Source organism: Saimiri boliviensis, chromosome 5 (assembly GCF_048565385.1).
Source record: "Saimiri boliviensis isolate mSaiBol1 chromosome 5, mSaiBol1.pri, whole genome shotgun sequence".
In the NCBI taxonomy this organism is placed as follows: domain Eukaryota; kingdom Metazoa; phylum Chordata; class Mammalia; order Primates; family Cebidae; genus Saimiri; species Saimiri boliviensis.
The window spans coordinates 128,632,223-128,648,105 of NC_133453.1; the positions used below are offsets into that span (position 1 = coordinate 128,632,223).

The 15,883-nt window shown below is 49.8% G+C and overlaps 1 protein-coding gene and 1 long non-coding RNA gene across 6 annotated transcripts in view; one reads left to right on the forward strand and one right to left on the reverse strand.

Annotated features, from left to right (window-relative positions):
- TM6SF1 (transmembrane 6 superfamily member 1) overlaps positions 1 to 15,540 on the reverse strand; it is a 27,915-nt gene extending 12,375 nt beyond the window's left edge. For 3 of the 4 annotated variants that reach the window (XM_010350185.3, XM_003921670.4, XM_074399947.1), the window contains exons 1-6: positions 15,436 to 15,540; positions 10,321 to 10,424; positions 6,627 to 6,724; positions 2,895 to 2,998; positions 2,039 to 2,121; positions 639 to 760 (exon numbers count right to left, since the gene is read on the reverse strand). In XM_010350185.3, the coding sequence (XP_010348487.1) occupies positions 639 to 760; positions 2,039 to 2,121; positions 2,895 to 2,998; positions 6,627 to 6,724; positions 10,321 to 10,424; positions 15,436 to 15,527 (603 nt within the window). In that variant the 5' untranslated portion in view covers positions 15,528 to 15,540. The remainder of the gene's footprint in view (positions 1 to 638; positions 761 to 2,038; positions 2,122 to 2,894; positions 2,999 to 6,626; positions 6,725 to 10,320; positions 10,425 to 15,435) is intronic. The other variant, XM_074399948.1, reaches the window with a different exon arrangement.
- The window catches only part of LOC141584646 (uncharacterized), a 26,489-nt gene continuing 12,726 nt past the window's right edge, over positions 2,121 to 15,883 (forward strand). Inside the window, exons 1-3 of one of the 2 annotated variants that reach the window (XR_012517824.1) lie at positions 2,121 to 2,480; positions 6,830 to 9,561; positions 13,162 to 15,540. This is a non-coding gene — a long non-coding RNA (uncharacterized LOC141584646). Of the gene's footprint in view, positions 2,481 to 6,829; positions 15,541 to 15,883 lie in introns of those variants that run through there. The other variant, XR_012517825.1, reaches the window with a different exon arrangement.

Here is a 15,883-nt window from a genome sequence, read left to right on the forward strand (position 1 = left end):
CATATACCAGTTTTGCTTAAAAGATCTTGCTAAATGATCTAATACCTAGAAAAGGAAAAGAAACATAGAGAAACTAGCTTAGAAACGAAGACCTAAACAGAGTATCTGCCAGGCCAGTATTGTTTCACCTTGACCACCTTGGCTGTGAATGGAAGGGAGGTGTCTCAGATGTCCTGTAGCCAGTTTCCGTGGGCCTGGATCTCTGGAGTCAAGATTGTATGGCTATGTGGACTGCCTTGAGGAGCAGTGTCCCTCCAGTGTCCTCTTGGGGCAGTAAATGAATAGGTGTCACAAAGGAGCCCAGGTGCTCAAAATCCAGGCCATTAGTAACCCTAGACAAACCACACGCTATGGACTTCACTCAACACACTAATGCAGAATGTGATGGTTAGAGCCAATGTGAGCACTGGCACAGGAAGCTCCCCAAAGTATGGCCTTGCCAACAGAAGCACATGTATTCAGACAGAAACAGATCTTCCTGTCCACATTAACTAAGATGTAAGTTAATGCTACATAATCAACAGTCACACTGTTTGGATGCCCCAAATGCTACAGTCCACAGAGGCACAGTTCAGTGGCCAGTGGTGGTGAGTAAACCCTATGAGTTTGAGAACAGGGTACATCAAAAATAAAATCACCTTCGAGGGGTAATTATAATTTTCTGGTGGCTGATTATAAATTCTGAAACCAGCCCAGACAGGAAGACAAATATATGGTATGCTTAAGAAAAAAGCAGGGCAAATTCGTGTTCCATACTTCCCTATTTAAAAGAGAGAAAGAGAAAGAAGTTACCAAAAGCATATCTAACACGAGTAATATTTAGGATACCTCCCCTTCTCAAGTCATGTAAAATTTTGCTGTGGGCCAGACAATATTTTTAATGAGGCCAAATTAAAAAGGTCAATTAAAAATACTGGATGTGGCCGGGCGCGGTGGCTCAAGCCTGTAATCCCAGCACTTTGGGAGGCCGAGGCGGGTGGATCACAAGGTCAAGAGATCGAGACCATCCTGGTCAACATGGCGAAACCCCGTCTCTACTAAAAATACAAAAAAATCAGCTGGGCATGGTGGCGCATGCCTGTAATCCCAGCTACTCAGGAGGCTGAGGCAGGAGAATCGCCTGAACCCAGGAGGCGGGGGTTGCGGTGAGCCGAGATCGCGCCATTGCACTCCAGCTTGGGTAATAAGAGCGAAACTCCGTCTCAAAAAAAAAAATACTGGATGTATATTAACAGGCATGTGCCATCTATGGTATTTTAAAAGCATATTTAATATAACATTCTGCTTGAGCCCAGGAGGTCAAGGCTGCAACCCAGTCTGGGCAACAGAGTGAGCTCCTGTCTCAAAAAATACATCTGTAATCCCAGCACTTTGGGAAGCCAAGGCGAGTGAATCACAAGGTCAGGAGTTTGAGACCAGCCTGGCCAATATGGTGAAACCGCATCTCTATTAAAAAAAAAAAGAAAATACAAAAAATTATCCGGGCATGATGGTGGACGCCTGTAGTCCCAGCTGCCTGGGAGGCTGAGGCAGGAGAATTGCTTGAACCCGAGAGGTGGAGGTTACAGTGAGCCAAGATCATGCCACTGCACTCCAGCCTGGGCAACAGAAAAAAAAAAAATACATCTAGATAGGTATCTATATATGTTTGTATATATCTATATCTATTTAATATCCTGACTTCCTGCACACATTAATAATATATCCAAGTACATTTTTGGAGTTCTCGTAATGTGTTAGGAGTTACATACTAGCATGCTAAATATAGCCATAAACACCATATTCACTCCCTCAAGATCCTTCTAAAAATCAGGATACTTGACTGCCAAATTGTTCAATGCACACTTCAGAAAATTGCTCAAAAGCACTTCTAAAAAGGTATTTTTTTAAAGGCGAGAAAAAGGAATTATTCTCCAAAACAGGTTTTTGGTAAGCTTGGAATCACTTGGTTCTATTATAACCAAAGAAAGCTTCTGTATTTAAAAACAAGCCCCATTGTTTTAGAAAAGAAAAGTCAACTTTAAGATAAAGTTCTTACCTACAATGTTTCCTGGCACAAAAACAACCACACTCATAATAATAGATCCAACCCAATATAGGCCAATGGTTCTGTAACTTTCCCTGTAAAAAAAAAAAAAAAAAAAAAAATCTTGGTACACTTGTCTTAGAATGCTAAGCAAAAAAGTTATCCTCAATATTATTTTTTATTCAAACTAGTAAAGTACATGAATTAAAACTTACTGAATCGAGAGGAATAAACAAAGAACCCTGGTTATCTAACTTCATTGCCATGTGATATAGAACTTTCTTCGTGTCCTTTTAAATAGGAAATTGTGCCTGCTATGTCTTCTGTTAAACTACAGCATGATCATCCCTGCCACAGGACTCCTGCATTTCTCTATTCTGTGTGAAACTCACAGCATGAAAGGAAAAAGAAATTTGAAAGAAGAAAGGAAATTGGATCCATATCTTAAATCATTGTAAGTATCAGTCATACTTACAATGATAATGTTAAATGGACGTTTCCTGGGGTCACAGAATTTTGGCCAAAACCCCAAAGGTGAAGACAAGTGACTGCTGACATATACTCCTAATCTTCAATGCTAGGAAAATGTTCCTTCAAGCTGGGCATGGTGGCTTACACCTGTAATCCCAGCACTTTGAGAAGCCAAGGTGAGCGGATCACTTGAGGTCAAGAGTTCAAGACCAGCCTGACCAACTTGATGAAACTCCATCTCTACTTAAAAAAAAAAAAAAAAAAAATTAGCTGGGCATGGTGGCATGCACCTGTAATCCCAGCTACTCAGCAGGCTGAGGCAGGAGAAATGCTTGATCCCGGAAGGCGGAGGTTGCAGTGAGCCAAGATCCAGCCTGGGCAACAGAGTGAGACTTACTCCCATGCTATGGCTGCCACCATCACCAGGTACATCAGATAATGAGCAGAGCCATCCCAGTAGCAGATCATGTGCCCATATGCAGTGTTCAGATATGGTTCACCCTAAAGAAAGCATTAAAAAGAAGTCCACTTTAAGACATGTAAATGCAGAACATCAGACCTGTATTGCAAGTAAAATAAAACAGCAGAACTAACGCGTTCATTTGCTAAGGAAACTATTTCTACAAAATTGGTAGAAATGCAAAAATACAACTTTACACTGGAGCTACCAAAACCGGGGTTTGGCCACAGAGGATGGAATTAATGAATGCCTGGCCAATTGGCCTATGATGCATCAACATAGGTTTGTACTGTGATGCGAAGGCAGATGATAGGATAGGCAATCCTGGCTATATAGCAAACTCATGGAAACCAAAAGATCCTTGGCAATGACCAGAGAGGTGGCCAGGGATGACCCTGCTTTCCAGAGCCAGTGGCTGGCCTTCATAATCCATGCTGATCCTGTGGCTTGCTGGGCTGGGCATGGCACAGCACTCATTCCCCACATACCAACACATAGGCAGGCAGGCACTGAACTCAGAGCTTCACACCCAACCCCTCATTCCACCTTCCCAGCAACCCAACAATCTATTTTATAGATGAGGAAACAGAGGCTCTAAGAGATTACAAGACTTGCCTAAGGTCACGTAGCTAGTATATCTAACAGAGACGAAGAAGAGCCATACTTCTGGGAAAATGTTAATGTTCTGAACACAAGCTTATATGACAAACATTTCCCTTTTCTAGGTGGTTACATTTCCAGGTAGCTTCTAGAAAGTCACTGTCTATTTTCCATGGATTTTTACTGTTACTTTGGCCCCACCTTGTTTTTCTTTCTCCTTTCTCCCATGCTCCTGCTGTCCTGGCTTTTTTCATGCCGTAGGATGCCTTAAGTCCTTTCTACGACAAGGAAGAGTGGAGATCAACCAGCCCATCAATCTGCCAAGCAAGCAGGGCTTCTTCTCAAGTTTCATGCTCCCCTGGGGCAGGGACTGCTCTGTCATCTCTCCCACAGATCAAATCAAATTAAAATCACAAAGGAGCAGAAAACAGAATCAAGGTTCTGCTTCTATACCCATGCCAGTACCCCTTCCTTTCTCTCAGACTTGCTCTGACAGAAGAATACATCTGATTTATGGTTTCAGTCTTCCATTGCTAACACACCTGGCTCTCGGATCCAGTGCCGTCCTCTCCTGGTGGCTTGATGGGCATCTTTAACTGCATGGTCCACAGGCCCTTTCAACTTGCCTGAACGCTTTTAATTCATCAGCTTCTCCCCTCACCAGCTGTCCACCTTGCGCCTCTCTCTTTCTCTCTCTCTCTCTCTCTCCCCCCCCCCACAGTGTGTGTGTGTGTGTGTGTGTGTGTATGTGTGTGTACAGGGGCTCGCTCTGTCACCCAGTCTAGAGTGCTGTGGTGCAATCATTGCTCACTGCAGTGTCAAACTCCTGGCCTCAAGTGATCCTCCCACCTTTGCCTCCCAAAGCACTGATATTACAGGCATGAGCCACCACACCAGCCATGCTCTCTCTGCATTAATAGTGATACCATCCAACTTACCAAGGTCAAAATCATGGGGTTGTTTTTTCATTCCTCATTCTCTTATCAAGTCTTTCAGCAAATCTCCATTTTATTGCTACAGTGTCACCCTGGCAATTCTCCCTCTTCTTTACAGCATTAGGTCTAGCCCTCAGTGTCCCTCAGAGGACCATGGCTACATTCCCAAATGGCCCCCCTACCTCTCTCCCCTCCTTCCAGCCCACGACACTCCTGCTGCCACATGAAGATTCTCAAGGCCTGGCTCTTGGCATGTCGCTCCCCTACTCTAAAACTCCCAAAACTTCTCACAGCCTGCTGAACACAGTCCCATCTCCTATCTATCACAGGTGGGTCCCCGGAGCCTGGCCCTGCAGACCTTGCCACCAGAGTGACACACCAGTCCCCCTTCTGGTACCCCATCTGTCCCAGTGGTTACCACCCTTGCCAACTCAGCCTCCAGCCCTCTCACCAACCGCTTCCTTCCTGAAACCTCCCTCCTCTGGGCTCCGTGGCCTCCACTCCCCAGGTTTTCCTTCTGCCTCTTTGCCCTTAGTCCACTTCAGAGGCTTTTATTCTTCTGGCCATGGCCTCTAAAGTCCCAACCTCAACCCTATTCTCTCTACCTCCTCATAGGCAAGCCCCTCTCCTCTCAGACCTTCAGGTACCAACTGCACTCAGATGGCTCCTCTGTCTGCCAGGACTGCTCCTTAGAGCTCAAGACCTGCAAAGCCCTGCCAGCATCTGAAACTCCACCTCCCCATAGAAACTCAGCCTCACACCTGCAGATTGGTGGCCCCAGGGGAGGCACATGCTCTTTCTCCTCTCCAAGCCTTTGCCCAAACTGTCCCTTCTCTCCAGAATGCCTCCTCTGTGTACTTAATTTCTCCTCTGTGTACTTCTGTGCCTGGAGTGAGTCTCTGTCACTGCACCTGGGACAATGCCATCTCCCTACCACATCAAGCAGGGAGCTCCTGGAGGACATCCTGGCTGTACAGCAAACTCATGGAGACCAAGCCAAATCTTTGACAAAAGATCCTTGGCAATGACCAGAGGGGTGGCCAGGGGCGACCCTGCTTTCCAGAGCCAGTGGCTGGTCTTAATAATTCATGCTGACCTTGTGGCTTGCTGGGAGCAGGTCTTCTCACCCTAGAGTCCCCTTCAACAAATGTCTGCAGAACTAAATTCCTCCTCTTATCCCTCTCTGGTGTATAAACAGCTGCAGTCTTCCAAACTCCAAAGTAGGAATCAGGACGTTGTCTTAGGCCTCACCCTTTCCATCATCCCCAACTTGTCCCCAAGTCTTACTCATTCTAGCCATTCCGATTCTCAAAGTTCATCCTTCTCTCTACTTCCCACGCGCTGCCTCTGCTTGGCCACGTTTATGCCCCTGCTGGTCCCGAGGAAGCCTCCTGACTGGTGCCCCAGCTCATCACACGGACCTTTCCCTGCAAGCCCATCCTTCCCAGAGCTGCCTTTGTTATTCACTGACAAAATCTTCTCTCACAGACAAGATAAAACCCAAACTCCCATAGCGTACATACAAAGTTCCCCATTATTTGAACATAGAGGAAGAATCTGCTTTGAGCCCTGCTCCTCATCTCCTATGTGACCTTGAGTAAGTCAGTTAACCTCTCTGGGGCTGGGTTCAGCATACCATAAAATAAGAAAATAGGATTAGCTCTCTCGAGTACCCAGGCAGCTATCTAAAGCTGCGATTTGAGCAGTGTGCTGGGGAGTGCCAACCATCACAATCAAATGACTTCATTAAGTGCCTGTGTGTTTGGTCCTTTACAAATGTAAGCCTGATTTGGGGTTTCTGAGATAGTCCTGTATTAACAGACACACAAATAGTAAATTCATTTAAGGTACCTTATTTATATTAAATACAAAGAAAGAGGAAAAGTAGGTCATGTGTGGAGTCATGAGTGAGAGAAGCCGTGAGAGCTGAAGGTTGCAGAGAATTGCCTCCCATGATCTAACCGTCCTTTCTGCTCCACTTTCCATGTGAACAAGCGACTTACGGCTATTACAGGAAATGAAAGCCTGCGTATCATACCTGTTCACACTAAATGAGAGGACTTCTGTCTCTGAGTCATGTAATCCGGGTGTGGCCTTTGGTTTAAGCCTCATAATCACTACGTGACCCCCATACCTCTCTCAAGTAGTGTGTCATGAACCCGTCAATGATTCCATCTTGCTCCAGTCCTATGATGAGGTTCACCACGCTGGTAAATCCAAAAACTGCATACACTAGAGCAAAGAAAGCAGCAGTTTAAAAAGTAATAGCTCAGGAAACAATGACTACAAGCTTGGCATCAGCTAATAATAATGGAATGTTAATTTTATGTTTTCCAGAAGAAGCTGTGGACAATTATCGAGATAGACTAACAGAATACCCCTTCTACACACCCAGCGGGACCTTCGCCTGTGTTTGCAGCTCTCCCATCCCTGCCTAGGTACTCATCAAGGGAACACTCATCACGGGAGTGGAGAATGACGGTCACTGCCGACTCAGTCACAGAAGATTCTGGCAGGCCAGCTCCACTCCACCTGTCCTCCACTCCCCTACAAGTGGCTGCCCAGAGCCAAACCCACATCCCACCTGGGCAGTGGGAGCAAGGCCAGTAACCAAGTGGCCAAGGAGGCATAGAAGTGACCACCAAGTTTAAGACAGGCCAGGCACGGGGGCTCAAGCCTGTAATCCCAGCACTTGGGAGGCTGAAGCAGGCGGATCACTTGAGGTTAGGAGTTTGAGACCAGCCTGGCCAACATAGTGAAACCCCATCTCTACTAAAAATACAAAAATTAGCCCAGGCACAGTGGCTCACGCCTATAATCCCAGCACTTTGGGAGGCCGAGACAGGTGGATCACGAGGTGAGGAGATAGAGACCATCCTGGTTAACATAGTGAAACCCCATATCTACTAAAAAATACAAAAAATTAGCTGGACATGGGTGGCACGCACCTGTAGTCCCAGCTACCCGGGAGACAGAGATTGCAGTGAGCCAAGGTTGCGCCACCGCACTTCAACTTGGGCAACAGAACGAGACTCTGTCTCAAAAAAAAAAAAAAAAGACAATGACTTAGACAGGGTGATTCATCTCAATGATTCCCAAGCAGGCTAACTCTCAGCATGTCCAGTGTGGTTACCCTATTCCACACGGCATATCCTAAAGACAGACAGGTGGCTGATGTGCAAGTGACAATGGCTTTCACAAAAAAGACTAGTGATGTTAAAAATGAATACAAGAGGGTACAATTGAATGTGACAGAAGGAAAGCTGTACCTGTCAGAGAATCTCACTAAGGGGGGCTTAAAACTACTGGCGACAAGTAACTAAGAAATAATACTGGCCGGGCGCGGTGGCTTAAGCCTGTAATCCCAGCACTTTGGGAGGCCGAGGCGGGTGGATCACGAGGTCAAGAGATCGAGACCATCCTGGTCAACATGGTGAAACCCCATCTCTACTAAAAATACAAAAAAAAAAAGTAGCTGGGCATGGTGGCACATGCCTGTAATCCCAGCTACTCAGGAGGCTGAGGCAGGAGAATTGCCTGAACCCAGGAGGCGGAGGTTGCGGTGAGCCGAGATCGTGCCATTGCACTCCAGCCTGGGTAACAAGAGCAAAACTCCGTCTAAAAAAAAAAAAAAAAGAATACTTTTTAAACAGCAGGTGATCAAATGTAGTGCATGTTAGTTTGTCAAAGCTGCATTTTCAAATTGTAACAGATTGGTGCCTTAGACTACGAGATGCTCATGGACAGTAGAAAAATCTGATAGTGAATATAGGAAAAGCTGTGAAAAAAAAAATGGGGAGGAGTGTGGGGGTGGGTAATTCAGAGAGAAGGGAAGCCAGCCTTGCCTGGAGTCGGCAGCCAGGAGGCCAGCACTCACATTCTCTCCAGAAGGAACAAAAGGCTGTATGTGCCCTGTCTTGCAGATGTGGCTTCCCCACACCTCCACTGGGGGGGCTTTGGCTCAGTTGTCACTGACAGTGCCACTTCCTGATGCTCATTTTTCAGAAGGCTCCCTAGTACGTCTCCCATGAAGGGAAGTGTTTGGCACATAATCTGCCAATGATTGCTGATGCCAGCACAAGTGTCAGACACTGTGTTAGCAATGACAAGGACATGGTCTCTGCCTTCTGGTGGGTGAGGAGTATGGCCTTGGTCCTGACCCTGAGGGTGCAGGAGAGAGTGTGCCCAGCCTTGAAGAATAGGGAGAGACATCAGTACAGTTAGTATAGGCTCCATGGAGTGGGGAGGAACAGGAGGGACAGAGAGCAGCAGGAGACTCGTCTGGAAAGGTACATAGGGGCCAGAGCACAGGCCAGTGGAGAGGGCCAGGAAAAGGGGTGTGGGCCTTCAAATCAGATGGACCGAGCTCCTCTACTGCCTGCCTGCAAAAATATAGGCAAGTGACATCATTTCTATAAGCTTCAGAGTTTCTTTTTTTGAGATGGAGTCTTGCTCTGTTGCCAGGCTGGAGTGCAGTGGCATGATCTTGGCTCATGGCAACCACTGACTCCCGGGTTCAAGTGATTCTCCTCCCTCAGCCTCCCGAGTAGCTGGAACTATAGATTCGTGCCACCATGCCCAGCTAACTTTTGTATTTTTAGTAAAGACAGGGTCTCACCATGTTGGCCAGGATGGGCTCAATCTCTTGACCTCGTGACCCACCTGCCTTGGCCTCCCAACGTGCTGAGATTACAGGCATGAGCCACCATGACTGGCCACTTGAGAGTTTCTTATATGTGGATTGGAAGAAACTAGTTACCCACAATTCTTCTTTCCCACCCCACCTTTGCCAAGGCCCACTCTGGGCAAAGAATGCTCCCTAGGCTCTTGATGACCAGCTGGGCCCTATGCCTTGTCTCAGCCAGTGGAATATGGGTGGGAATAAGAGTGGGTAGCTCCAAGCCAAGGCCTTAAAAGCCACCGCTTTCTTCCCACTAGCCCCGCTGTGCCTCTGTATCTGTCATAAGAAGGGCATGCCCTGGGAGCTGCTGGTCCAGGAACAAGGAGACAGAGAACAGCCCTGAAACCAACCCACAGCCTGATGCAGAGTGGCCCCAACCCACAGACCTGTGAGCAAGAAAAATAAATGTTTGTTGCTGTAGGATTTGGGGTGCATTTGATACGCAGCATTACTGAAGCAGAAACCACAGAACAAAATGCCCAGCAAAGTGCCTGGCACAGGAAGCACCCAAAGGCCAGTAGCAGTTTGGCTGGGGCAGCATGCAGGATGGAAGGGCATAGGCTTTGGGGGTCAACAGCCATGCGACCTTTGCCACATGTCTTAGCATCTCCAAGCCAGCTTCTTCACTTTCAAGTGGAAGGATGGTGAGGGTGGGGTGAAAGCCTGCTGCTGAAGTGCTCAGGGCCATACAAGGCGCACTACAGGTGCTTGTCTCCATGGCAGGTTCTGTTATTTTCCTCATTTGTATGTGCAGGCACAGGTACCACACAGTTAAGTTCTGCGCAAAGTGGGGGGAGGGGCAGACTGCAAGTAACAGGCTTAAGACAGGAAGTCTAGGAAAGAGCCGGCATGAGAGTCAAGGTCAGAGGTCAGAGATCAGAGGTCAAAGCATGCTGGGGTTGGCAGGGTGCCCTGCCTGGCCTAGCAGTAACCCTCCACCAGGATGCTACCCAGAACAGGGTGGAGTCCACAGCCTGAGGGGCAATAGCCAGAGTCAAGGGACACATTGTCCTGAAACTCCCCTACACTTGCAGCCACCATTACCAAAGGGCTCCGATCATTCACAACCAAGGAGGAGTTTGTGACTGGGGCCAAAAGCATTGTGTTATTAATCAGACACAAAAGATTTCCCTTTGTGGAGACGTACCATAGAACAGCGGGTCCCGGGGGGGTTTTCTTTTGACGAGGACACGAGCCAGCAGGGCTACCAGGAACAGGATGAGGGCAGCAACCCCTACAATAGTCCAGGAACTGCAACAACCAGAACAGGGAGGTGGTCACTATCAAAATAAACACATTGGTGCCTGGAATTTCCTGACTGTTGAATGCATTCGCTCCTAGTGCTGCATAATTCATCTGTAATTCTGCCTCCGCCTGCAGCTCTCAGCACTGTAGAGTTAGTGAAGCTTATCTGCAGTTCTTTGGCCCGTCTGGGTCGCAGCCCATGACTTTCAGGGACCAGAGCCATGAGGCCCTTGTTCTCCTCTTATCCTGTCTGATGTGCACAGATGGCGTGTCTGGAGCTCCCTCTGCCTCACCCCACCCTGCTGCACAGATGGCCGCTGCCCCACTGCCTCCACCTACCCGTTCCTCTAACCCCTGCTCCCCAGCAGCTGACAGGCCTCACCACAGACTGCTACCTCCCTCTCAGGGCCAGTCAGAAACCCTTGGACTGAGCTCCAAAGAACATACAGGCATTACACCTAAACATGCTTTCCAGGAACAAGAAAGAAGTGACCTTATGTTATGTGTATCATCAAATGGGCCAGAGAATGAGGCCAGGAAATCCGTGGATGAGAAGAGTCTGGGCTAGACCTGAGGCCAGAATGAAGACAGCCCAACACCCCGTAACCAGGGCCAACAGACCAGCATCCAACCCCAAACCACAGGAACCAAAGTGAAGCTTGCACATCCCCTGGACGTTCTACAGGAAAAGGGAATGGCACCAAGGACAGCAGGGGCCAAGGCCACTACCCAGGGGGGCAGCACTAGGGCATGAGGCTTGGTAGAGGTATGTCAGGAAACCAGGATCCTGGTACCCAATTTGTTGCTGACTAACTGTGTCACCCTAGGAAAGGCATATCATTGCATCTATCTATTAATTAATTAATTCAAAAACATATCAAGAAAAAAGTGTATTGTGCACCCCTATGTGGCAGCCACTGTTTCAGGCCCTAGGAGACTGGAGAAACAAGAGAAGTCCCTGCCTCCATGGAGGAACCTATCTCAACGGACTCAGCTCTACCACCTAGGAGTTCTCCTGCAGTCCAGCAGAGATATTCTCCCTCTCACCCCTCCAGGATTGACAGGGCTTCCAATTCTAGAAAAAATACTGCCTGGCCCACTCTGAAGGCCTGCTACACCAGGACCTCTTCAGCTTGGAGAAGCTACAAGCACCATTCCTCAGCTGAGACCCCTCAACACCACCACAGCCTAACATTGGAACCTTTGGATAACTGTCACCATCCCCTGGGAGAGAGAAAGAGAAGAATAGAAGGAGGGAAGGAATGGGGGAACAAATAGATGATGAATGGATGGATAGATGGATGGATTATGATGGATGAATGGATGGATGGATGATGGAAGGATGAATGGATAGATGATGGACAGATGAATGGAGAATTGGTGGATGAATGGATGATGGACAGATGAATGGATAAATGATGGATGGGTGGATGATGGATGGATGAATGGATAGATGAACGAATGGATGGATGGATGATGAAGGATGAATGGATGAATGGATAGATGATGAATGAATGGATGAATGGATGATGAGTGAATGGGTGGATGATGGGTGAATAGATGGATAGATGATAGATGAACTGATGGATGATGGAGGATGATAGATGAATGGATGGATGGATAAGGGGTGAATGGATAGATAATGCATGACTGGATGGATCAGGGATGACTGGATGGAAGATGGGTGAATGGATGGATAAATGATAGATGGATTCATTCTATGATAAGAATGAGAAAGCCAGGCATAGTGGCTCACACTTGTAATCCCAACACTTTGAGAGGTCGAGGCGGGCGGATCACCTGAGGTCAGGAGTTCGAGACCAGCCTGGCCAACATGGCAAAACTCCGTTTCTACTAAAAATATAAGTTGGGTTAGGTGGCAGATGCCTGTAATCCCAGCTACTCAGGAGGCTAAGGCAGAAGAATCGCTTGAACCCGGGGATCAATGGTTGCAGTGAGCCAAGATCGCACCACTTCCAGCCTGGGTGACAGAGCAAGACTGTCTCAAAAAAAAAAAAAATTAATTAAATTAAAAAAAAGAATGAGGGTGGCTATTTCATCATCCAGGTGAGAAACTGAAAAATAAGAGGTTTCTGGTGATTGTACATCAGCGGATGCTCCAGGCTCCTCCTATGGGGATAAGCTGAAGAAGGAGGAAGCCAATGTGAGTCAAGAGTGTGATACTGGGCTGAAGAATCTCGTGAGGTGATTGTGCTGGGTCAGCTGACAGACATTTTAATGGTGAACAGCCTGAGGCAGGTGGTGGTCAGGTGACAACTCCTGTCCTCACTCCTGCACTCAGTCACTGCCAGCAGGATGGCGTGGCTGGTGCTCTTCTGGAGCAGGAGAGAGTAGCGTAAACTGGTTCACAGCATCCTCTCATGCTCTCAGCTCCAGGGGAGGAGGGAAGAATGAAAGGAAACTGGGGCAGCAGATTGTCTCTGACTCTTGGCACTGTCCCCAAAGACCCTCCTACAACAGCCAAGTGCAGGACCTGCTCACTGCAGGGAGAAAGAGGTCCTGCGGGGACTCGGGAACAGGTGCGGGCTGCCACTAACCCAGGATGAGAAAGTTACTAGCCTTGGGTGGGAGAGAATGCTGATACCCTTCTATCAGACACCTACTGAGAGGGGACCTGCATGGATTAGTGTGAGCAGTGTGTGTCTCTCAGTGAAACAGGGAGACAGAACATGCTCAATCCTTTCCTTATCTCTCAATCTAATTTGCTTTTTCTGGTTTTCAGAGTGGCATAAACGGTTTGGTGGGAAGGAAACTCAACAAAATCAAACATACCTGAGTACCTACGATGTACATGGCGCGGGCTTGGGCAGGATAGTACAGAGGTGAGTAACAGCCAGGGCAGGTAAGTTCTGACCACAGGGAAGTAATTCTTGGGAGAAAGGTGCAAACAAGGCACTGAGGGAGCTCAAAGGAGACAGAGGGAGGGTCTGCAAAAGGTACAAGTGGGCCATAAAGTCCAGGTGTGGCTTCAGCTGTCTGTAATCAGAGGAAGGCAGCATCCTAGTCAGGGAGAGCAGGAGTCCAGGCTAGAGGCGGGAGGGGAGGAGGAGTGGTCACGGAGCAAAGGCAGGCTGGGGTGGCAGGAGCACGAGTGTGTGGAAGTGGAGGGGACTGGAGGAGGGGACTCACATGGGAGTCTTTACCACAGTCCAGGTCAGACAGGGCCAATGCCAGGGAGAACAGAAAGTGGGGAGCAGACACTAGAGTCCCAGGACTTGTGGGGAAGGGGATACTAGGAGGAAGTGGAGAAAGAAGAGAGAGGAATCAAAGGTCACTGGGGTTTTAACCTGGAAGACAGGAAGAATGGCTGATGCTAATTATTCAAAATGTTGTAGTGCTTGGCAACGCGCTCCGTCGTGCACAACAATATATAATTCAGTCTGCATTCAGTAAATGTCATCACCATCTTCCCAGTGGCTGAGGCCAAAACCTAGGGCTCATCCTCAAATCCTCTCTTTGCTGCCATGCAACCCCCTTCAGTAAGCCCCATCTGTTCACCCTCCAAAATACCTACTACGCCCATCCACTTCCTTCCCCTGCACCGCTCTGTTTCCCTGCCTGACAGACTCCATTCCCAGTCTTCCCAAAGCTCAAGTGTCACCTCCTCCTAGAAGCCTTCCCTGGCCACCAGCTGCCTCCCCAGTCACCCTATTTTATCTTCATAGCATGTCACTATCTATGTATTAATATTTGTTGATGTCTGTCTGAATACCTATCTCCACAACCTCTTCTGGCTTGTTCATAGCTATGTCACCAACACTTGGAACAGTACCAAGCACACAGTAGGCACTCAATATATATTCACTGATCTGTCCATAATGCTATTTTTAGGAGCACAGGGTCCCCATGCACTATATTGATAGGCATTCGGTGGCCCAGAGCGGCTGCCTCCAGGAGATGCTTCCAGAGACTAGGTCAGACCAAAGGCAGACACTGCCGGTGCCTGGTGAGCGCTCAGTGGGTGCTGCCTGGATCAGGTGGCCTGGCAGCTAGAGAGGAGGAAGTTACCACCCTATGTACAGACACTCTGTGGCCTGACCAGCCGAAGGGGGTTTGCAGCCTACAGACTGATGCAATTTCCTTAGCACCAACGGCTGAGAAACATAGCAGGTTACTTCCTCCTCCCTGCAGACACCAGCCAACATCAGCAGGCACAGAGGCTGGCGCGTGTCCCAACGACCCCCGACCCTCAGGCCTTCAGCTGCCTGCTGCAGGTTGGTCAGTGATCCCTGCAGAGGAGAGGGAGGCAGGGCTTCGAACCCAAGCCCAGTCCCCCTCCGTCAGCCCCACCCATTTCCTTTGCGTTGAAGTGCTCTCCCTCTGCTGCCTGTCCCCATCCTACCCCAGCGCAGGCACTGGGAAGCATTTCTCCATTCACAAGGCCCCTTCACAAGCAGGTCTCCGTGGAGCCTTACAATAGGACGCACATAAAGTCCACTTGACAGACCGGAAAACTGAGGCCAGACCACACCGTCAGTGCCAAAGCCAGGCCTGGAACCCACGTCTCTGCCTGTTGGTTCCGGGCTATTTCTGCTAGTCATTCACAACAGTTTCTAAAATTAATAAGAAATGATAAGTATGCGAGAGTCCATACATGGAAACGTTCCCGTGAGATGCAAAAAGAACAAGGCACACACTAGCTGACGCGGCCAGGCTCGTAGTGTCCCTGTGCGTTCCGCTCCCCACCGGCCCCTGTGCCCTTCCAGGGCAGGGGCATGGCCGTATTGACCCCTGTGGCCCCGGGCACCTGGCGCGGTGCTGGTACCACATTCCGAACTGCGCCAGCCTGGGCATGTCAGGGCCCAGCTCCACGACCCGGCTCGCGTGACCCCTGGGGCGCCCCCTGGTCTGGCCAGGCGCGGGGAGCCCCTGCAGCCGCGAACCTCTGCCCGGCGGCGGGCGGCCCCAGCCCCCTCGGAAAAGTTGCTAGGCTCCCGCCGCGCGGAGCCAACTCCCGCCGCCCCTCGGCGCGACCCCGCCGCGCCCGCTCACTCACTCATGCTGGGCCGCCAGGTGGTTGAAGACATAGGTGACCGGGATGGCCGAGAGGGACAGCACGAAGACCCCGGTGGCCGCAGAGGCACTCATCGCCGCCGCCTCGCCGCTCGCCCTTCACCGCATCCCGCCGGGCGCCCCGCCCCAGCTTCCGGCGGCGCCCGCGCCCCTCGCCACTGGCCCTTCGAGGCGCCCCGGCCGCGCACCCCGCGCCGCGCCCTCAGCGGCGTCCCCTCAGCTGTGTCTGCTCGCCGCGCCCGCCCGGCCCGCAGCCGCCCTCCGCGCCCCGTAGCGCCGCCCCGGGTGCGCAGGGCGGCGGTGCAGTCCGGGGAGGCGTCCTCGCCGTGCTCCTGCCAGGGGCGCCAGGGCTCAGCGGCTAGCGCTTGGCGGCGCCGAGGGGCGGCGACACCCCCGCGAAGGGACAGATGCCCCTGGTGGCGTGCGCTCCG